We start from the raw sequence: 23,209 nt of genomic DNA, 5'->3' as shown, positions 1-23,209 counted from the left end.
CTTTCAAATAATAATAAAATTTACATTTATTCAAGTTTTATGAATTTAATTCTGTTAAAGATTACGGAATTCAATTTGATGGAATTTTGTTATGAAATTGAAATGCGTACATCTTAAGAATAGGCTAAAAACTATTTTCACCACGAAACAACATTCAGCCCTCGACGGATGTATTTCCAAATGAAACTGGATATTCATTGGGAAACGATATATTGTGAGATTTTATCCATCAGAAACAGAGATAGTTACTATAGTTTGATTAAAGATTGCAAAGAATGTTTTTTTCTAAGGATTAACAGGCACCGATTTATTGTCCACTATATGACCAGGAACATATAATAATTGTAAATGGGGTCAGTTTTGAATTAATGTTGATTTTAATGAATAGAATATGGCCCCTTTAAAGACAAAAAATATTGCACCTTATACATTCAAAAAACATATATATTTTTAAGATTTACTCATTTCAATTTCTTAACAATTTTCCATCAAATTAAATTGTGTAATCTTTAACTGAATTAATAAAACTTAAAATATGGTTTTTTTTGTTTGTTTGTTTGTTAAAGATGAATCAATTCAATTTCATGGAAATGTATAATGAAATTAAGATGTGTAAACCTTAAAAATCAATTTAGAGTGTATGTAGTATGGAAGTAAAAATTACAAGTTTGAATTTGATGAAAATGACACATGTCATGTTAAGTAAAAGTAGAATAAAACACTCTATGTAATACAATGTCAGGTTTCGAAACATTTGGAGTGTAATAAGAGTCAATAGAGTTCCAATACATTGGAACAATTTTGTCAATTACACCTATCAAGTTCAGTCAAATTCTGCTTGCATACCTTGAGGACTTTTCTCATGCAGTGCAACCACCCAGAACAGAACAAATGTTGCACAGCATAATGATGAGTCAACTTAAATACATAAAATATTTATTTGTACAAAAGTTTTATGTTGGTAAAAAATAATAAAATGCTACATATGAGTACAAGGAGAGACATAAATACAAAGGTGTTCCTGGTCCAATGACATACAAATAAGGCATTTGGTGTTCAAACAGTACATACAATGTACATTTAGCAGTGTACATTAACACAATTACTGTACAAACATCTAAAAACAAAGGCATGTTTATAATCGTTTGCATAAATGACAATTTGAGCAGGTATTGAACAGTTTGCAAATACATTCCATGTATTTTGCCAATATTACATACTGAATTGCAGTTTTAAAAAAAGCTTGCTCATGCAGCTTCTTCACATGAGCAAGGACTAATGCATCTTAAAGGGGTATACAACTGTTAAAAAAAATCTACCGTTCAAAAAAAAAAAATATATATATATATATATTTAAAACAAATTCACTTCAGTATTTTATGTTTTTCAGGCTCCTTGCGTAGTAATAGCTTGTTGTCCGGTGTTTTAATAGCACCAACTTTAATTCACTCAAGCAAACCAAAGAACGGGGCTAAACAAGATGTAGATAAAGAGTTGTTTAAGTGTGAAATGCTGTGGTGAACCAAGCCGTTCAATAACAATCATTTAAAGCCTTATTGTACCTCTGCCCAGTAACAGTCATAAAATATGAATTGCAGCATAACCTTTGAATTAGCCTCCCCAGTCTTTTCCATTAGAAAAACATCAAACGTTTGATAAAAATGCATTGAAATAATTTGCAATATGACACATTAGCAATCCTGAATGGAGTGACATACATCTAAACGAGACATTGCAAGTGCTCATGCGTATGCTTTGTGCAATGTATTTGAAACAAAAAGACGACAAATTAAATAAGCTGGATATTAAAGATATAAGTGCAAGCAAATGTGTACTGCAGGCTGACCCTATAGTTAAGCTCATTTGCTGGATAGAAGACAACTAGCGGATACAATGTAATCATAACTAGTCCGGATAAAAAATAAAATCATTATGTGAAAATATAGCATCACCAAACTTGTTACACTTGAATCACGTGTGTGTATAGCATACTAGAGCACCATAATGGCATTTGTGAAGAATACACTACACAAACAGTTTTCCAGTCATGCTTAGTAGTTTGCGACTGATGGTTTCAAAATAAGGCTTTTCTGTGGCAAGAATGGCAAAGCCCATCAAACATTTTCAGTTTTGAGTCCTGTTGTGATGTTCCTCATCCTCTTAATACCGTTTCGTAATGTTTCTAGGTATGGGACGGTCTCATATGGTCATAACCAGGCATGATCAGAGGTGGAGTAGCTGTGGTCCACCTCAGCATGTGATGAGCCCAAACCATCTGTATCCAGAGTCCACACCATGCTCTCCACATCTATCTCGACGTCCTCTGTAATGTAAAAACAAATCTAATCATATCGTTACTCATGTGATTACGTACTTGCACTATAACCTATTACAATAAGCTTGTTAACAGTAACTTCAGTATTAAGAAACAACTTTGAATAATAATAGATCGATTTGTCGGCCAGACTGATTAATCAGTCGATATTTGACCATTTTGAGATTATCGCCATTGCTGTCCACTCTTTTTGAACAATGAATTTCTATGACTTTTCCAGTTGTTTGTGATTCCGAACAATATTACACTCACAAAGAGCAATTTTTGCAGATGAAATACTTAAGAGCTAAGCATAGCGAGGAAAAATTAAACCCACTATAGGAATTTCCATGACTTTTCCAGGCATGGAAATCACAATTTAAAAATTTCCAGTTGCAATTTATTTTAAAGTACATGTACTTTCAGTATACTTACAGTGTACGTACCCAAGAAAGTACTGAGTAATATTAGGTAACTACATGTACTTAACATGGGTTAAGGTAAGGGTTGGGTTTTGGGTTAGTACCTAGTAATTACTATAGTTGTTGTAATTACTGTATATAGTACGTAAATGTAGAACAGTACTGTAAAATAAAGTGCTACCAAATTTCCTGATATTTTCAAGTTTTCCAAGACTATGGGAACCCTGCATCAGGTGATAACCGTGCATGTTTGGGTGATTAATAGAATTGTTAAGTCCCACTTGTGTCAGTTCCACAGTTAATAAAAACAATATAATATTGTGTATCTACCACTATCTATAATATACAGTATATGCCAATATAACATCAGTCATCAGCCACTCTTCTCTTTAGATATTGGCAATGGTCACTGAAAACTCCCTTTCGGTTGACTACTAATTTTAAACGCATTATAAATACACAGTTTATTCAGTTCTCAATGTCTGATGTAATTTGGTAAAAGTTCCTTGTATTAATAAAAAAAAAAATGCTTATTCTTTAAAGTTATCAAACTCACTTACTGCAGTTTACTGCACATTATTTCAAAGAAGTGTAAAGGCCAATCTTTACTTTTGCGTCGAACCTACGGTGTAGCCAACGCCATAGCCTGACGCCCACCTCTCCAAAAATGTGACAATGTCAGCATCTAATCTGTGTTGGTCAAGCGAGTAGCTGTTAATTAATTTGATAATTTTGTTTCCAGCATGGAGCGTCAAAGTACGCCAAAATATTTATTCACTATTATTTAATCGACTCAAGAGCAAGCATACAGTATATGTTCACATACGTTTATAAAGCTTCAATATTTAGTTAATACTTTTAAGTACTCAAATTACATTGCTTTTGTTAAATAAAGACATTTTCTCTCAATACACTAGCATTTTGGCTGTGTACGCGCAGAACGGCGTAGAAAAATCAACGCAAAACTATTAATGCCAACCACAGCGTAGGCCACTTGCGTAGAGGCTACAGCATAAGTCCGACACAGAAGTATAAATCGCCCTTAAAGGAAAAGTATTTTAAGAATATTACGAAAAATAAAAATATCGATAGCATCAGTCAATGATCATACTTATACCATATAAATATTTTGTAATCTTATCTGATTATAAGATTACATAACATTAATATTGCCTGAATTGTAACCTGAATCGAAAGCATTAACATCTTAATGTGGTTCATTTTTACCTCTCTCAGAGTCTGATCTCTCGGAGGACACAGCAGACCCAAGGCTGTCATTACGCATCCGCTCCGTGCTGCCCTGCAGTTTCTCCAACCGTATGCGCAGTTCTCTCTGCTTCCAGCGCAGACGATCCTTCAGCAGCTCTGCACGCTCGTCCTGTTCCTGCAGTTTCTGCAAGAGCACGAGTGTGACCGCATAATTAACATAATGCACCACTACCTCTAATTGATTACTCTGTGTTGGCAGACCAAAGTTTTGAACCAGTTAGTGTACAGTAAATGTTCTAGTGCTTCTTTAAAACAATATATGATATGTATACGGTTGTGCTCAAAAGTTTGTATACCCTTGGAGAATTGGTAATATGTACCATTTTTAAAGAAAACATGAGTGAGCAGGCAAAACACATTTCTTTTATTTCTTATGGGACTCATATTCAACTGTAGGTTATAACAGAATGGCACAATCATAAAACAAAATATGGCAACAATGGAAAAAAATGAAATGACCCCTGTTCAAAAGTCTGCATACCCTTAGTTCTTAATACTGTGTATTGCCCCCTTTAGCATCAATGACAGCATGCAGTCTTTTGTAATAGTTGTCTATGAGGCCCCAAATTCTTGCAGGTGGTATAGCTGCCCATTTGTCTTGGCAAAATGCCTCCAGGTCATGCAAAGTCTTTGGTCGTCTTGCATGAACCGCACGTTTGAGATCTCCCCAGAGTGGCTCGATGATATTAAGGTCAGGAGACTGTGATGGCCACTCCAGAACCTTCACCTTTTTCTGCTGTAACCACTGAAGGGTCAACTTGGCCTTGTGCTTAGGGTCATTGTCATGCTGGAAAGTCCAAGAGCGTCCCATGCACAGCTTTCGTGCAGAAGAATGCAAATTGTCTGCTAGTATTTTCTGATAACATGCTGCATTCATCTGGCCATCAATTTTCACAAGATTCCCCGTGCCTTTAGAGCTCAGACACCCCCAAAACATCAGTGAGCCACCACCATGCTTCACAGTGGGGATGGTATTCTTTTCTCTATAGGCCTTATTGACCGCTCTCCAAACATAGCACTTACGGTTGTGACCATAAAGCTCTATTTTGGTCTCGTCACTCCAAATTACTGTGTGCCAGAAGCTGTGAGGCGTGTCAAGGTGTTGTCATTTGTGCCATTGGTGCAGTAAAGGCTTCTTTCTGGCAACTCGACCATGCAGCTTATTTTTGTTCAAGTATTGTCGTATTGTGCTCCTTGAAACAACCACACCGTCTTTTTCCAGAGCAGCCTGTATTTCTCCTGAGGTTACCTGTGGGTTTTTCTTTGTATCCCGAACAATTCTTCTGGCAGTTGTGGCTGAAATCTTTCTTGGTCTACCTGACCGTGGCTTGTTATCAAGAGATCCCCGAATTTTCCACTTCTTAATAAGTGATTGAACAGTACTGACTGGCATTTAAGGCTTTGGATATCTTTTTATACCCTTTTCCATCTTTATAAAGTTCCATTACCTTGTTTCGCAGGTCTTTTGACAGTTCTTTTCTGCTCCCCATAGCTCAGTATCTAGCCTGCTCAGTGCATCCACGTGAGAGCTAATAAACTCATTAACTATTTATACACAGACACTAATTGCAATTTAAAAAGCCACAAGTGTGGGAAATTAACCTTTCATTGCCATTTAAACCTGTGTGTGTCACCTTGTGTGTCTGTAACAAGGCCAAACATTCAAGGCTATGTAAACTTTTGATCAGGGACATTTGGGTGATTTCTGTTACCATTATGATTTAAAAAGGAGCCAAACAACTATGTGATAATAAATGTCTTCATATGATCACTATCCTTAAATAAAAGACAGGTTTTTTGCATGATCAGTCATATTTTCAAAATCAATGCCAAAATGTCAATTTCTGCCAGGCTATGCAAACTTTTGAGCACAACTGTATATTTTTCAGTAAAACTGAATGTTTTTAGATGTTTTGCATTTCGTTTAATTTAGATACATTTTTCTGTAAGCCCTAACTCTGGTGGGTTATACTCCAAATTAAGCCAAGCGCACACAACAAGACTGAAGCTAGTCATCCTTTGAAGTTTTCATTTTGCATTAAATTAATTTTTTTATGTTTTTATATTATAATTTTTTTTAAATGTTTAATTACTGTTGCTGAAACACTTAAAGCACTGTTTACTCTATTGAATTACTGGCTCTTGAATAATTCCTTTAAAAGCTTGAAGCAATTTTTACAAGAGACACTGAAGGCCACATTGTTTCAATATAAATTGTTAATATATAAAATTAGTAAAATAACAGTGCTTTATTGCATATTTGCCTACCAGTGCAAAACTAAATTGACAAAACTGTTAATGAAGCTCATTTTGCTTTTTACTTAGCATGTGAGAAAAAGGCTAAATCATTTCATTTATTTTTTATGCACTTTTTTAACAGGATTATTATTATTTATTTATTTATTTTGCAATAATAACAAGGTGCTGTTTAGTTTGTAATGTATTCGTTGTGCCCTCTTGTGGACTTAGGACATTTTAAATGTATATACTTGAGTTACAACTTTATTGCATTTTTGCATAGATTGAAGTAGAGAACATTTTGTCAGAACCTCTAGTACATTACATGTTCCTTTGTTTAGTACCCTTATGTCCAGGTTTTTTTTAAATCACATAAGCATTTTTTCCTCCAGAATCGTGAGAAAATCATGATCTTTATTCTAAGCAAAAACATCGTGATTCTCAATTTATCCAGAATCGTGCAGCTCTGATATGTATATATGTTCAAATGTATATGTTTGTATGTATGTATATACTGCATGTATATGTAAGCATACTTGGCAATAAAAGCTCATTCTGATTCTGATACTCTCCAGCAACTGGCACTTTTATACAATAAATAATGATGCAGTTTCTAGATACCATAAAATTATGGTTGTCAAATGCAAAGTCCTTTGTTTACAGATCATTTCTGCTCACCTTGATGTGCAGCTGTGCTTCTCTGAGCAGGTTGAGGGTTGTGTTCCTCACTGAATCAGAGGATAGAGGAACATGCTGTTTTAGCTGCTCTAGACAATGTCTCAACTGAGCTCTCCTACAACCACAAAATACATGATATTAACACTCCGCATTTAAACAAGCCGTATGTAATAAGAAACTATGCACAGAATTAAAAAATTATATATAATTAAGAAAGTACCTGTGTTTCTCCAATTCATTGTGAACAGACCTGAAACACAAACAAACAGTTTTAGTTTGCAGTAATTTAGTGGTTCTTGCTCATGCAAAGGTTACTGCTATAATGCTAGGGTGTTAAGGATGGTTGCCAGGACATTGCTAAGCGAGTGCTAAGTTGTTCTAGAGACTATTAAGCAGAGACGGACCACTTCAATTAAAATGAATGGGAGAAACCAGAATGACCATTGGCCAACAGATTTAGAAAGGAAGTCCCGCCTTACAGGTAAAAGAGCCAATCACCTTGTACATACAAACATCGGCTGTCAATCAACTTGAGAACGCCCATGTGCATTAGCTTGACAAGTTGGAGAAATAACGCTTTTTAGTGTAATCTGAGCTATAGAAGCACAGTTTATGATACCAGTGTTGTCAGATTTTACTGCTGATTAGAAATATATTCTTTGATCGTAATCTTGATTTTGGAGATTCCAGTCTTTCCCCATTCAAGTAGATAGGAGCTGTGCTTTGATGCTGCTTGTTTACATAGAAAAATAGCTGCCCAGCCTGCCTGAGAGCGTTCCAAAGATGATCGCCGAGTGGACTGACTTGCCTTGAAAGGGACTTTGGTTGTTCTGACTGGTTTTTAGAACATTATTATGTATTTTCTAGAGTATTCTGGTTGGTATCTTACTGGCCCATGTCAAAAGAGCCCAGCCCCAAGTCTCTGTAATATTCTGGTCTCTAAATATGGAGTGAGTCCTTTCTTTCAATACAAGATTATGAGATTATTTCCTGTTTCATTGTTCGCCAGGCGAAAATTACTCATCTGATTACTTAGAAAAGTAATAAAAATATATTATATAGTATATGAAGTATATAAATATGTCTCAACTAAGGAGAGCTCAGTTGAGAAATAAATATTAAAATATTATATTAAGTACATAAATATTATAGTACTATATTTAAAAATATATTTTACTAATGATTTTTACTTATTTTCTTAACACCAAGATATTGGGTTTATGCTGTACCTAACAATAACTGGGTGTGAAAAACGATAATTGGGTGTTCTTAGAGGTCCCTGCATGACCTGTTACATTTTATTAGATTTTTTGGAAATAGTTGTTTTTTCTTCTTATAGTTTTATATCAGTTATGTACATTGGGGTGTTCTCTGTTAAACTACATAAAATGTAAAGGAATATTCCGGGTTCAATACAAGTTAAGCTCAATCAACAGCATTTGTGGCATACTGTTGATTGCCACAAAAATAAATTATGATTCGTCCTCAAAAAAAAAAAAAAAAAAAACGGAAGCAAAAACCAAGGTTACAGTGAGGCACTTACAATGAAAGCTGTCTTACAATGGTCATTTTAGGGTTTTAGTGTTTGTTGACATTACATCCTCATGGTAACAAAGTTGTAAAATTGTTCTTAATTTCAACATTTAAGGGCAAATTCCAATTGAAAGTATCCAATTTTAATGTTACACAGAAAAGTTAAGTGATTTTATCACATATTGTTTATGTCTTGTGGCTATACTTTTGAAACAGTGAGTATTTTAACATTTGCAGATTGGCCAAATTCACTTCCATTGTAAGTGCCGCACTCAAACCAGATTTTTACTTTTTTTAAAGAAAAGAAGGGAGTTGAAATACATTTTTGCGGTAATCAATATTATGCCACAAATGCTGTCGATTGAGCTTAACTTGTATTGAACCTGGAATATTCCTTTACATTTTATGTAGTTTACTTAATGTTTATAGCATTATTTTAGTGTCACGTGTTACCCTGATGGTGTTTTGTGTAGGTAAAACTGTGCCCTGTGTCAACATGTGTACTGGACAGGGGTGGACTGGGACTAAAAAGTGGCCCTGGACTTTCTGGCCTAGAGCGGCCCACCAAACCTGGCCCGTCTGTTGTTACTACGGTGTTTAACAATAAATTTTGAAGGGGGCCTGGGTAGCTCAGTGGTAAAGACGCTGGCTACCACTCCTGGAATTCACTAGTTCGAATCCCAGGGTGTGCTGAGTGACTCCAGCCAGTTCTCCTAAGCAACCAAATTGGCCCGGTTGCTAGGGAGGGTAGAGTCACATGGCAGTGGTGGCTCAGTGGTTAAGTCTCTGGGTTACTGATCAGAAGGTCAGGGGTTCAAGCCCCAGCTCTGCCAAGATGCCACTGTTGGGCCCTTGAGCAAGGCCCTTGACCCTATCTGCTCAAGGGGCACTGTATCATGGCTGACCCCAGCTTAGCTGGGATTTGTGAAAAAAAAAAAAAAAAAAGAGAATTTCACTGTATATGTGCAAATGTATAACATGTGATAAATAAATACAATTATTAATTAATTGTATTTATTTTTGTTGCCACGGAGAAGCTATGTCTCCGTGGCAACGTGCTCAACAAGCCACGTGATAAGATGCACAGGTTGACTGTCTCAGACACAGAGGCAACTGGGATTCGTCCTCCGCCACCTGGACTGAGGCAAATCACTACGTGATCACAAGGACTTAAAAGCACGTTGGGAATTGGGCATTCCAAATTGGGAGAAAAAGGAAATACATTTTTAAAGTGTAAAACAGAGTTTTATAGATCCAGAAGGTTGGTACAGTTGAAGTCAGAAGTTTACATACACCATACATTTAAACTCAGTTTTTCACAATTCCTGACATTTAATCGTAGAAAACATTCCCTGTTTTAGGTCGGTTAGGATCACTACTTTATTTTAAGAATGTGAAATGCCAGAATAATAGTAGAGAGAATTATTTATTTCAGCTTTTATTTCTTTCATCACATTCACAGTGGGTCAGAAGTTTACATTCACTTTATTCATTCATACATTCAGTTCTGCCCACAAATTTTCTATTGGATTGAGGTCAGGGCTTTGTGTTGGCCACTCTACAACCTTTGTTGTCCTTAAACCATTTTGCCACAACTCTGGAGGTATGACTGGGGTCATTGCCCATTTGGAAGACCCATTTGTGACCAAGCTTTAACTTCCTGGCTTATGTCTTGAGATGTTGCTTCAATATTTCCACATAATTTTCCTTCCTCATGATGCCATCTATTTTGTGAAGTGCACCAGTCCCTCCTGCAGCAAAGCACCACCACAACATGATGCTGCCACCCCCATGCTTCACGATTGGGATGGTGTTCTTTGGCTTGCAAGCTTCACCCTTTTTCCTCCAAACATAATGATGGTCATTATGGCCAAAGAGTTTGATTTTTGTTTCATCAGACCAGAGGACATTTCTCCAAAAAGTAAGATCTTTGTCCCCATGTGCACTTGCTAACTGCAGCCTGGCTTTTTTATGGCAGTTTTGGAGCAGTGGCTTCTTCCTTGCTGAGCAGCCTTTCAGGTTATGTCGATATAGGACTCATTTTACTGTGGATATAGATACTTGTCAACCTGTTTCCTCCAGCATCTTCACAAGGTCCTTTGCTGTTGTTCTGGGATTGATTTGCACTTTTCGCAGCAAACTACATTCATCTCTAGAAGACAGAATGGGTCTCCTTCCTGAGCAGTATAATGGCTGCGTGGTCCCATGGCGTTTATACTTGCGTACTATTGTTTGTACAGATGAACGTGGTACCTTCAGGCATTTGGAAATTGCTCCCACGGATGAACCAGACGTGTGGAGGTCCACAATTTTTTTCTACACCTCCAATTCAGTACACCTCCTATCAGAAGCTAATTGGCTAATTATCTAAAGGCTTGACATCATTTTCTGGAATTTTCCAAGCTGCTTAAAGACACAGTTAACTTAATGTATGTAAACTTCTGACCCACTGGAAATGTGATATAGTCAATTAAAAGTGAAGCAATCTGTCTGTAAACAATTGTTGGAAAAATTACTCATGTAATGCACAAAGTAGATGTCCTAAATGACTTGCCAAAACTATAGTTTGCTAATATTAAATCTGTGGAGTTAAATACACTTCAACCTAAGTGTATGTAAAATTCTGACTTCAACTGTATATTAAGTTTTTATCTTTTATTAATATAAAGAGTAGTGAACTGTACAATTAACATATTGTTTTCCCCCCAGCATGCTTTGCATGAGACTCGATGGGGAGTGTAAGGGTATTTTCCAAACGGCAGTTTTGCGCCCATGAAGGGCACTGCGGGAATGGGACGCCACTCGATGGGTCATTCCAAATGAAAGTAAGAAAACTGTTTTTCAAGAAAAGCCCTTTTACAAGACTATTAGTGAAGGGTATATTCTTACAGTACTTAAATGCTCCCTTCAGAGTGCCCACATCAAGAGATCTGTCCTTATAATTGAGTAGGGCATAGGGATGAATACTTTAAATTGGAATTTGCCCTTAAATGTTGAAATTAAGAATGTTGAATGTTTTTGTGCAAGCAGAATAAAGGGGGAGACTTGTTAGTATTTTATGTTCTGGTATTGTGAGATTTAGAAGGGTTTCTGTAATGTTTGCGTTTTGGGGGTTACCAGTGTGATGAACTGTCGAGCTTGAGCTTAAAAGCTCCTAGAATTATAAGTTGGTAGTTCTTCCAAAAAAAAAAAAATAAGCTTTAAATAAGCTTAAAATGCATAGTGGGGTAAACCTAGACTCTTAGGGTTAAAAACACTCAAAACATATTTTTTAATTAACGGTCTACACATCGTCAATCCGCGCATCTTATCACGTGGCTTGTTGAGCACGTTGCTCACGGAGACATAGCGCGTGTGGAGGCTTCACGCCATCCACCGCGGCATCCACGCTCAACTCACCACACGCCCCACCGAGAACGAACCACATTATAGCGACCACAAGGAGGTTACCCCATGTGACTCTACCCTCCCTAGCAACCGGGCCAATTTGGTTGCTTAGGAGACCTGGCTGGAGTCACTCAGCACGCCCTGGGATTCAAACTAGCGAACTCCAGGGGTGGTAGCCAGCTTCTTTACCACTGAGCTAAGCATTGTTTCTTAAATGATCAGTCAAAACATTTCATTTCATTTTATAGTTGAAACATTTTAGTTCAAATTACATTTTAAACATGAAATTTCATCATACAGTGTTACACGCAATTTGAATTTAAACATATTTTTTCAGTTTATGGTCGAAACACCTTACTTAATTTTGCAGTCTAAATACGTTACTCCATTTCACGGTTTAAAAGTGTTATTTCAGTTTATGGTAAATGTTTGACCCCCTGTGCTGCCAAGCTTTTAAGTTTTTTTTCTTTTTCTTTTTTACAGTGTATTCAGACATAGATGCATACATATTGCCTATATATATATATTTATATAAACATACCTTAGTTTAGTTCTTTTTAGACAAGTGTTATCATACAGTAATATGAATAGAACAGACAACAGCCGTCTGCGAACAAAAAAGAGCAGGATTTGATGTGCACCTTACACACACTCACCTGCTGCTCCCTTGTGAATGAGTCTTTGATTTCTGTTTTTTTCTCTTATCTGCAACCCCTTTACTGTAAAATGGTAGCACTGAGGCATAACCGTGTTCAGCCTCTGCAAATGAATAAATAATGAATACACAACATGAGTTGTCAATAACAAAGGCTACTTCCTTTAATAAAAAAGTATGCTTAAAATAAGTCACTTTTGGACATTCACACATACAACAGACGTTTGACTGTTGCCTAATTTTAAATCTAAAAACACAGTGCTTTAGAAAGATGTTTTCTCAACTATAAGTCAGCATCCCAAATCAAATCAGCTGTACTTGAGACCGCTTTCTGGTTTTGGCGCCATCGAATTGTTTGAAACAATGTTTCCAGCGGTACGCTACGCTACGTAGTGACAATGTATCCAGTGAATGAGTTATGTCACGGTTGATACATTGTAACTACAGTAGAATAACGTGCAGCGCTGCTGCATTTTCAAATCTATGACGATTTCGCGCCTTTGTGTCCAAAACAGAACTGAAATGTAGGTCACCGGACCAAACACAATAATATCAACTATAACACCCCATTTCTCTACTCTACAAAAACACAAATGGACCTTTGCAACAAAGAACCCCCACTCGGAATCCCCATGAAAAAAACAATGATTGCAAACATTAAGGAGTCTTTGAAAAATACATGCAAACAGCAGACTGTCCGAAACGGCTCGTGTTTCAATGCAAACAATATGAGAAGGAAATAAGCCGTGTGATACCTCTTTCCCTGCGCTCCAGATATTCCGCTGCCTGCAGGAGCACTTGAATGTTGCACGTATTTACCTCCATTTTTTGACAATCAGTGTTAATAGCCGCCAACAGCGAGACTATGATCTATTGAAGTGAAGAGAACAGTTTGGTTTGGCTGATTCAGCTCGCCACGTCATACGCGTCAGTCTCGTCATCACGCCCTCCACGCGCACAGAGCGACCGCTCCCTTCATTTGAGACCAAAACAACACAGATTATAATAATAATAATAATATTTGCGCTTTGCTATTGAATTGGGAGCGAAACAAATTAAGCTAAATTAAGACTGAGAAAACTTGAATGTGAGATGAGGTGCAGCTTTTATTCTGCAAACCTGCAAAAGTGGATTTTAACTACTGAACTTGAGAAGTGTAGGAAAAAAAAAATAATAAAGAAAGAAAAAAAATACATAGGCCTAATTGTTAACATATTAAAAAATGAATACAGAAATGCAAGGAAGTAATAAATTGACACAAAACAGATATTATAATCACATTATAATCAGATATTCTAATGATATTGATAATCATATAGACATATAACCATACTTCATATATAAATATTATGTCGCTTGTAGTAAAATTAAAATACATTATTAATTAATTCTAATAAAGACCTATATATAATATGTAAAATAAGATTACAAATAATAAAATATTGCACTAAAACAATTTTTAAAAACTGTTAAACTTGAGTGACTAAAGAACAGAAACCCTGTGGGCTTTTATTTTGTGATTTTATTTTATTTATTTATTAATTTTTTTATGCTTAAGAATAGGCCTGTTACAAAAACAGGTATACTGTGTATAAAACCTGACTTATAGTAAAACATTGTTTTGCCATATTTAAAAAATGTAAATAAAAATGAATATAAAATGTAAGAAATAAAATTAGCGCCAAAAGTTTGGAATAATGTACAGATTTTGCTCTTATGGAAAGAACTTGGTACTTTTATTCACCAAGGTGGCATTCAACTGATCACAATGTATAGTCAGGACATTAATAATGTGAAAAATTACTATTACAATTTGAAAAAAAATGTTCAGAACGTCTTAAACTACTTCAAAGAGTTCTCATAAAAAAAATCCTCCGTGTGCAGCAATGACAGCTTTGCAGATCCTTGGCATTCAAGCTGTCAGTTTGTCCAGATACTCAGGTGACATTTCACCCCACACTTCCTGTAGCACTTGCCATAGATGTGACTGTCTTGTCGGGCACTTCTCACACACCTTACAGTCTAGCTGATCCCACAAAACCTCAATGGGGTTAAGATCCATAACACTCTTTTCCAATTATCTGTTGTCCAATGTTTGTTTCTTTGCCCACTCTAACCTTTTCTTTTTGTTTTTCTATTTCAAAAGTGGCTTTTTCTTTGCAATTCTTCCCATAAGGCCTGCACCCCTGAGTCTTCTCTTTACTGTTGTACATGAAACTGGTGTTGAGCGGGTAGAATTCAATGAAGCTGTCAGCTGAGGACATGTGAGGTGTCTATTTCTCAAACTAGAGACTCTGATGTACTTATCCTCTTGTTTAGTTGTATCTGGGCAGTAGCGGATCCTGGCATAGACGATATAGGCATGCACCTAGGGTGGCAACGCTCTTTGGGGCGGCATGACAGGGTACCTGGTCGATCGCAATGGGTGAAAGGTGCCCTGAATTGTGCCATCCCGCCCCTGGCTCGCGAAGGGTGAAAGGTACCACAAATTGTGTCACCCCACCCCCGCCCCGAGCTCACACAATCGCGATGGGAGAGAGGTGCCCCAAATCATGCCACCCCCCACCCCCGCATAGAGCTCGCAAGATCGCGATGGGGGAAAGGTTCCCTGATTTGTTCCTGACAGGCTATTCAGCCTAAAATGCTCTAAATGGTTAGGATTATAGATGTTCATAATGCATTCTTACATTCTGAACAAACATAAAATAACCATATCTTAAGGGGTTGAGAAATTAAGGGGGGGGAGCCCTGTCAGATTTCGCCTAGGGCACCTAGTAAGCCAGAACCGCCACTGTATATGGGCCTTCCACATCTCTTTCTGTCCTTATTAGAGCCAGTTGTCCTTTGTCTTTGAAGACTGTAGTGTACACCTTTGTATGAAATCTTCCGTTTTTGGCAATGTCAAGCATTGTATAGCCTTCATTCCTCAAAACAATGATTGACTGACGAGTTTCTAGAGAAAGCTGTTTCTTTTTTTGCCATTTTTGACCTAATATTGACATTAAGACATGCCAGTCCATTGCATACTGTGACAACTCAAAAACAAACACAAAGACAATGTTAAACTTTATTTATCCAAATAGCTTTCAGCTGTGTTTGATATAATGGCAAGTGATTTTCTAGTACCAAATTAGCAATTTAGCATGATTACTCAAGGATAATCTTCACCAACGACTGCATCGCCAAGGAACTCTCTGTCAAGCTCCTGAAGTTTGCAGACGACACCACTGTCATCAGCCTCATCCAAGATGACGATGAGTCTGCATACAGAAGGGAGGTTAAACAGCTGGCTGTCTGCTGCAGTCAAAACAACCTTGAGCTGAACACGCTCAAAACGGTGGAGATCATTGTGGACTTTAGGAGGAACACCCCAACACTGATCCCCCTCACCATTCTAAACAGCACTGTGGCAGCAGTGGAGTCATTCAGGTTCCTGGGCACTACCATCTCACAGGACCTGAAGTGGGAGACCCACATTGACTCCATTGTGAAAAAGGCCCAGCAGAGGTTGTACTTCCTTCGCCAGTTGAGGAAGTTCAAACTGCCACATGTGCTGCTGATACAGTTCTACTCAGCAGTCATTGAGTCTGTCCTCTGCACTTCAATAACTGTCTGGTTCAGCTACGAAATCAGATATCAGAAGACTGCTGAGAGGATAATTGGTTTCCCCCTGCCCTCCCCTCAAGAACTATACACTTCCAGAGTGAGGAAAAAGGCTGGAAAAATCACTCTGGACCTCACTCACCCTGCCCACTACCTTTTTGAACTGTTGCCTTCTGGCCGACGCGTCAGAGCTCTGAGCACCAGAACCATCAGGCACAGGAACAGTTTTTTTCCCTCAGGCTGTCCATCTCATGAACAATTAAAACTGCCCCTTTGAGCAATAATTAATGTGCAATACACAGCTTAGTCTATTTATACTATCCAACACATCCTACCTCTTCTGCCATTACATTCCCTTGCACTGTACATAACTGATTTGTATTTAGATTTGCACTACGTATGTGTGTGTGTGTGTGTGTGTGTATGTATGTATGTATATGTGTATATGTATATGCGTATGTGTGTGTGTGTATGTATGTATGTATATGTATATATATATGTATGTGTGTATGTATATGTATGTATATATGTATGTATAGATATAAGTGTATATGTATGCATATGTGTATGTGTGTGTGTGTGTGTGTGTATAATATATTATATATATTATATATATATATATATATATATATATATATATATATATATATATATATATATATATATATATATATATATATATATATATATATATATATATATATATATATATATATATATAAATTGTCACGTCAACACGTCAACTTGTTATGAGCACCAGCACACATAATTGTAAACATTTAAAAATAAAATCTAAATAGTAACTGTGAAATATGTAAATTAATGTTAAACGTACATTTAAATTTAATTTAAATTAAATGAATGGACACAAAATAAAGTGATATTTTACAGTAGGCCAACACATGCCTTTTTTTATTTTGGAAATAATTCTGCACCGGAAATGTCCGTGTGACGTCACTTTGTTCTGCGCACCAGCTGATCATCAGTCAGAGCCTGCAGACAACACAACTCAAACGGACAGACACATTACCCTTCTCCAAGAATGTCGAATAAAATTTCGGTTTAGCATTATATGGAGTAAAAATACGTCGCTCAGCAAGATGTTTATTTAATGAAGACAAGGGTTTGTTTTGTCGCGCGAGGTGTGAGTGTTATCAGTGACGGCCTGCTGAAGGTTTCTCTATATGTGTGCAGTTGTTTTGACTCCACATTATTATGTAATACGATGGAAACATTGAACAAGCTAAATTTCAGCTTCAGCCTTAGACCGCGTTTTACCGCAAAACTAGTTTTTGTTTAGTAAACTGTATCGCACGCGACATAAACAAACGCCAGTGCATCGTATTACTTGACTGTCAATGCAAATCAACTAGATCACAGCGAACAAAATGTGGTGGAAACTCTTCTTTTTGCTCCTTTATTTTCTTATTCTATTCATTGTGGCTCGGTTTTTTGAGGCCGTCGTCTGGTATGAGACGGGAGTTTTCGCCACCCAGCTGGTGGATCCGGTAACATTGAGTTTCAAGAAACTCAAAACCATCCTGGAGTGCCGTGGACTGGGATACTCGGGCCTGGCAGAGAAGAGGGACGTGAGGGATCTGGTGGAAAACTCGGGTAAATCTCTCCAGCCAACATGCTGAATTTGATAAAAATGTATATTCAAATGTAATAGTACAACATCATGCATTGTATGCTTTTCAAGGGGAACTAATGCAAGGAGAGCTCTACTCTGCTCTCAAGAATGAGAAGGAGCAAGTAGGATCTGACTCCAGCACTACTTTCAGTGGAGAAATGCACTTTTATGAATTAGTGGAGGACACTAAGGATGGTATCTGGTTAGTTCAGGTTAGTATTAACATTTCTTCTTAAATGTAAGATTTCATTTGTCAGAAATTCACTTCTCCAAGACATTAATGGCTAGATTTGTCCTCTGGATTTGATCTTCAGGGGCAATTTTGGTTTATGAGGGCATATTATTTCTAACAATATAAAATATAATGCATGTCAACCTTTTATGTGCAATACTTCAATTTAATCAGTTTGTTAACATAACATTCAGTTAACATCTGAATAATCAGATCTCATATTGTATGTATATAATAAGACCCAGAATTAAATACTATGAAATATATGAGATGTTACAAACAAAACAGAGGAATTCATTACAGGTGCTTGTTTTGCTTGTACATTTTGAATTTCAGGGATATTTTGTCTTTGTCACTTTCAGTGTTATTTTTTGCCCCTAGTACTGGTTAAAGGAATACTGTAGTTCACCCAGAAATGTAAAGTTCTCTCATCATTTGCTCACCCCATCATGCCATCTTTCTTCTGCTGAACACAAAGATTTTTAGAAGAATATCTCAGCTCTGTTGGTCCAGACAATGCAGGTCAACATGGTACAAAACTTGGAAGCTCAAAAAGCACATAAAGAGTAAAGACAGAATAAAAGTAATCCATACGACTCCTGTGGTTAAATCTATATCTTCAGAAGCGATTATAATAGGTGAGGAACAGATCAATATTTATGTCCTTTTTAAAAAATTATATATTTTTTTTTTACTATAAATCTGATTTTAAACAGCCCTCATAAGCGCTCTTCACTGCCAAGCGTTGTTGTTCTTTTGTTTTTGGCAATTTGCATTCTTCGTGCATATCGCCACCTACTGGGCATGGAGGAGAATTTATAGTAAAGGACTTAAATATTGATCTGTTTCTCACCAATAACTATCACATCACCTCAGAAGACATGGATTCGTATGGATTACTTTTATGCTGCCTTTGTGCTTTTTTGAGCTTCAAAGTTTTGGACCCTGTTGACTTGGATTGAATGGACCAACAGAGCTGAAAAATAAAATCTTAATTTGTGTTCAGCAGAAGAAAGAAAGTCATACACATCTGGGATGGCATGAGGGTGAGTAAATTGATGAGAACATTTCTTTTAATTACTAACTCTGTCAGAAACCTTAATTTAATGCACTATGGAAACTGAAACTTCAACAGTGCCTACTCATTTCACAGAAATGTCTCTTATCTCCCACACATGGTAACTTGTTTGCTATTCAAATATGTGAGAGTTGAAACCAAGATTATTGGGCATCTGTTGCTGCAGCAAAATTATTCGCCAACATTATTTAGTTCTAAATGCGTACATGTGCACACAACGCTTTTGGACGGATATATTTTTTATATATTATATTAAAAAATACTTTTTTTCAGGTAATAGCCCAAGATAGGAATCCACTGTTGAGCACTGCTAACTGGGGCAAAATGGTACAGAAAGTTTCTCAATTTGGCATTCGAACAGGCACTTTCAACTGCTCAAGTGACTCAAGGTAAGAAATGACACAAACATTTTCACCATGCTGTGTTTCACATTTTTGTGAATTGATCAACCATCAATGGCATGTTTGTATTGCAATGTATGTCATTAAGTTTTCTTGTATTATTTGACAACCGGAACTAAACTGGCAATATCATAAAACATCAAATTATTGAGACCTTGACAGCAGTCTACAATTCCTTTATTATGGTTTTTATTACTTTTATTTGGCAGATACAGTTTTTGGTAACACTTTACAATAATGTTATTTTTACATTCATATTAAACAACTGTATTAATTAATATGAACAAACAATGAACAATACTTTTTCAGTACTTATTAATCTTGGTTGTGTTACATGCTTTAAAAATGTAAAATGTTTTTCTTTTTAATAAATAGGTTGGGGCACAAAAAATTTGTTATTGACGCATTTGTATTTCCTTGTCAGGTATTGCCATAAACGGGGCTGGATGAAGTCCACTCTCATCATGTCTGTGCCGCAGACCTATGCATCCAAAGGGAGGGTCATGTTGAAAGAGTATAACGGCAGACGCATCGAGACCGAGCACATCTTTAAATGGATGACTGCGCATGTCGCCTCTCGCATCAAAACTATCAGTTTCTCTGAGCAATTAATGGATGACTGGTACCAGATGGAAAAGCAACCAGTTAAGATGTTCTTGTTTGCCAAATTGCTTCAGCCCCCAGCCTTCTTCTCAGCGCTCAGCATCAAATACACAGGGCGCATCGAGTTCATCTTTGTTGATGTGCGCAACTGGGACAACGCCACCTGCCTGGAAGAGATCGGGGTGCGACAGATGCCCTCATATATCCTTAAAACACCAGAAGGTATCTACAGATATGGCAATAGCACTGGGGAATTCATTTCCTTGCATGCCATGGACACGTTTCTTTGCTCGGTGCAGCCGGAAGTCAATGACTTGTTCATTTTAAGCTTGGTCATGGTCAATCTAATGGCTTGGATGGACCTTTTCATTACACAGGGAGCCACCATAAAACGCTTTGTGGTTTTAATCAGCACGCTAGGGACCTACAATTCCTTACTCATAATTTCCTGGTTGCCCATCCTTGGTTTTCTCCAGCTGCCATACTTGGATAACTTTTACGAGTACAGCTTGAAACTTCTGCGTTATGCTGACACTACTACAATTGCCTCATGGGTCCGGGCAGACTGGACCTTCTACTCTTCACATCCAGCTCTCTTCCTAAGCACTTATCTAGCCCACGGCCTTCTCATCGACTACTTTGAGAAGAAAAGAAGATGTAGCAATGAAGACCAAAACGCAAACAACCTAGAGTGGCTGTCAAGTCTCTGGGATTGGTACACCAGCTACCTGGTACATCCCATTGCCTCCTTCCAGAACTTTGAGTCCGATTGGGATGACGATCCCAATTTCATTTTAGAGAGGTTGGCGTTTCCAGATCTTTGGCTTCACCCACTTGTTCCAATAGATTACATCAAGAACCTACCCACCTGGAAGTTTAAACTTGCCCAGCATGAAAGGCCCACACAAGACCATGATAAACAACCAAAAAACATGATGAACCCAAGTGATGACTCCAGTGGTGACAATAGAGCACATCAACGCAGCTCAGAAATTCTTCAGAGTACTGAAGATTGTTCAGCCGCGATTAAGTCAGAAGAATCGTGGTCTGGTGGAGAGGAGCAAGTCACAGATTGGTCTCAGTGGCCTTGTGGCATGCTCCACTGCACCGAGTGCGTCGTATGTCTTGAGAACTTTGAAACTGATTGCCTTGTCATGGGACTACCATGTGGCCATGTTTTTCACCAGCAGTGCATCGTGGTCTGGCTAGCCGGCGGGCGGCACTGTTGCCCTGTGTGCCGGTGGCCATCATACAAGAAATGTCCAGCGAGACAACGTCATGCAGCTGAGCAACTCGAACCAGAATAGTCCTTGTGTAATTTGATTACCATTTGCTTCCTGCACTTATTTAAAAAAAGAAAACTACAAAAAAACTTGATGTGTTCATCTGTAGTCTTTAGATTCATAACATTGGCTCCTGGGGTTTTTGTTGGTGGTTTTAACTTGCACCATCATTAGGGTATAAGAGTAAATTCATTCTTCCCAATATTGTTTGAATCTTTTTTTTTTTTTTTTTCTTTATGGGGAAAATTTGATTTGGATCACATGCCTTGTACTTAGATTTTAAAAGCTAAAGTCTGCAAAGGATAAAATATTGAATGGAAAATGTAATGCATATGGTTGAAAATGTTCTGCTGTAGCACTCATCATACATCCCAGTGAGAGAAACAATCCATATGATTCCTTGTTCCTTGAGAACTACATCTTATGTGTTCAGTGTGTCTCTGATTTATAAATGTGATTAATATGTCCTAAAATTGAGTTACCTCACAAAGTCATTTGGGCATTGAAGACTATTTGAAAGATAAACCCTCTGGGCATATGGATCTAATATTTATTTTTAAAACAATTATAGCTTTAACTTGAATAAAAGTGCCCTGCGCACAATGCATATCGGCTGGGGCATTGAAATGCAATTGCTTATGAATATATCGGTAATTTGAGTTCTTGTCTTGTTGGAGCATGATCATTTTGTTAACTTTCGACAGAATTTTGCCATTGAATTAACACTATTAAAGATTACCCCTTTGACTTCTGCTGTTTGGCAGAGTCCAAATGTGATTTGGAAACTTAGGCCTGTAATGATGTTCAATCCAATAAAGTCTAATTTTCTCATTGATGTTACATGTGGATGCACTCAGTTTTGTCCTAGCCTCTAGTGTCAGAAAATGTATATGTATATAGGACATACATTTAATTGTAATGTGGATATTTAAAAGAAAAACCATTGAGTTGCATAGCACAGACACAACCTGTACAGCACAGACACAACCTGTACACATGTAGGGTTTCAATTTTAAAGGAATAGCTCACCCAAAAATGAAAATTCTCTCATCATTTACTCAACCTCACCCAACCTGACTTTTTCTTCTGCTGAACACAAATAATGATTTTTAGGAAAATATCTCGGATCTATAGGTCCAGTTAATTCAAGTAATTGGGTACCAAAATTCTGTAGCTCCAAAATCACATTAAGGCAGCATGTAAGTAATCCACATGACTCCAGTTGATCGTGTGGTTGAGAAACAGATCAATATTTAAGTCCTTTACTATAACTTCACCACCCTGCCCAGTAGGTGGCGATATGCATGAAAAATGCAAATGGCCAAAAGCAAAATAAGAATGTAAAAGTGGAGATTTATAGTAATAAAGGATTTAAAAATATGTTTCTAACCCACACTTTTATCACTTCTGAAGATATAGATTGAACCGCTGGATTACTTTTATGTTGACAATGTGCTTTTGGAGCTTCAAAGATTTGGTACCCATTCACTTGCATTGTATGGACCAACAGAGCTGAGAAAAATCTTTATGTTCAGCAGGAGAATGAAAGTCATACACATGGCATGAGGGTGAGTAAATGATGAGAGAATTTTCACTTTTTGGGTGAACTGTTCCTTTAAAGAGACTGGAAACTGCCTTACAGCCACAACTTATGTCTCACATATATACAAAATTATACCATGTCACCATAGTTTCACAAAAATGAAGTATTGGTGTTATGGTACAGTAATGGTAGTAGATGGCAATAGAATAGCATTGCGTTTACATGGCACTCCAATGTACTTTAGAGAGTACCATGGTACTACCACGTCCAAAAAACAAAGGAATTGCCAATGTACATGGTAAAAAATAAATAAATAAATAAATGGTATAATTTTATT

General features: G+C 37.1%; 2 protein-coding genes across 2 annotated transcripts; one reads left to right on the top strand and one right to left on the bottom strand.

The window, feature by feature from the left end:
• Positions 1–931: 931 nt before the first annotated feature.
• mxd3 (MAX dimerization protein 3) lies at positions 932–13,406 on the bottom strand. Its single transcript, XM_051659054.1, has 6 exons — positions 13,252–13,406; positions 12,498–12,600; positions 7,142–7,171; positions 6,922–7,036; positions 3,964–4,129; positions 932–2,323 (listed from the first exon to the last, which is right to left on the bottom strand). Exons 1-6 carry the CDS (start codon positions 13,319–13,321, stop codon positions 2,208–2,210), a joined length of 600 nt encoding a protein of 199 aa, XP_051515014.1. The 5' UTR covers positions 13,322–13,406; the 3' UTR covers positions 932–2,207.
• A 3,668-nt stretch (positions 13,407–17,074) lies between these two features.
• rnf103 (ring finger protein 103) lies at positions 17,075–22,169 on the top strand. The gene is made up of 4 exons (XM_051659041.1): positions 17,075–17,713; positions 17,802–17,944; positions 19,316–19,431; positions 19,868–22,169. The coding sequence occupies exons 1-4, from the start codon at positions 17,488–17,490 to the stop codon at positions 21,351–21,353; spliced, it is 1,971 nt and encodes a 656-aa protein (XP_051515001.1). The 5' UTR covers positions 17,075–17,487; the 3' UTR covers positions 21,354–22,169.
• Positions 22,170–23,209: the final 1,040 nt, after the last annotated feature.

Source organism: Myxocyprinus asiaticus, chromosome 27, assembly GCF_019703515.2.
Source record: "Myxocyprinus asiaticus isolate MX2 ecotype Aquarium Trade chromosome 27, UBuf_Myxa_2, whole genome shotgun sequence".
Taxonomy (NCBI): domain Eukaryota; kingdom Metazoa; phylum Chordata; class Actinopteri; order Cypriniformes; family Catostomidae; genus Myxocyprinus; species Myxocyprinus asiaticus.
The sequence above is the reverse complement of the archived record's forward strand: the minus strand, read 5'-3'. Positions and strand labels throughout refer to the sequence as shown.

Excerpts from the sequence above, each read along its gene's own strand:
- mxd3 (XM_051659054.1), bottom strand. The coding sequence starts at position 13,321 with ATGGAGGTAAATACGTGCAACATTCAAGTGCTCCTGCAGGCAGCGGAA. Across the intron at positions 7,172-12,497 it reads CATTCACAAGGGAGCAGCAG|GTCTGTTCACAATGAATTGG; the intron begins GTGAGTGTGTGT and ends TTTGTGTTTCAG. Across the intron at positions 7,037-7,141 it reads AATGAATTGGAGAAACACAG|GAGAGCTCAGTTGAGACATT; the intron begins GTACTTTCTTAA and ends TTGTGGTTGTAG.
- rnf103 (XM_051659041.1), top strand. The coding sequence starts at position 17,488 with ATGTGGTGGAAACTCTTCTTTTTGCTCCTTTATTTTCTTATTCTATTC. Across the intron at positions 17,714-17,801 it reads GGATCTGGTGGAAAACTCGG|GGGAACTAATGCAAGGAGAG; the intron begins GTAAATCTCTCC and ends ATGCTTTTCAAG. Across the intron at positions 17,945-19,315 it reads ATGGTATCTGGTTAGTTCAG|GTAATAGCCCAAGATAGGAA; the intron begins GTTAGTATTAAC and ends ACTTTTTTTCAG.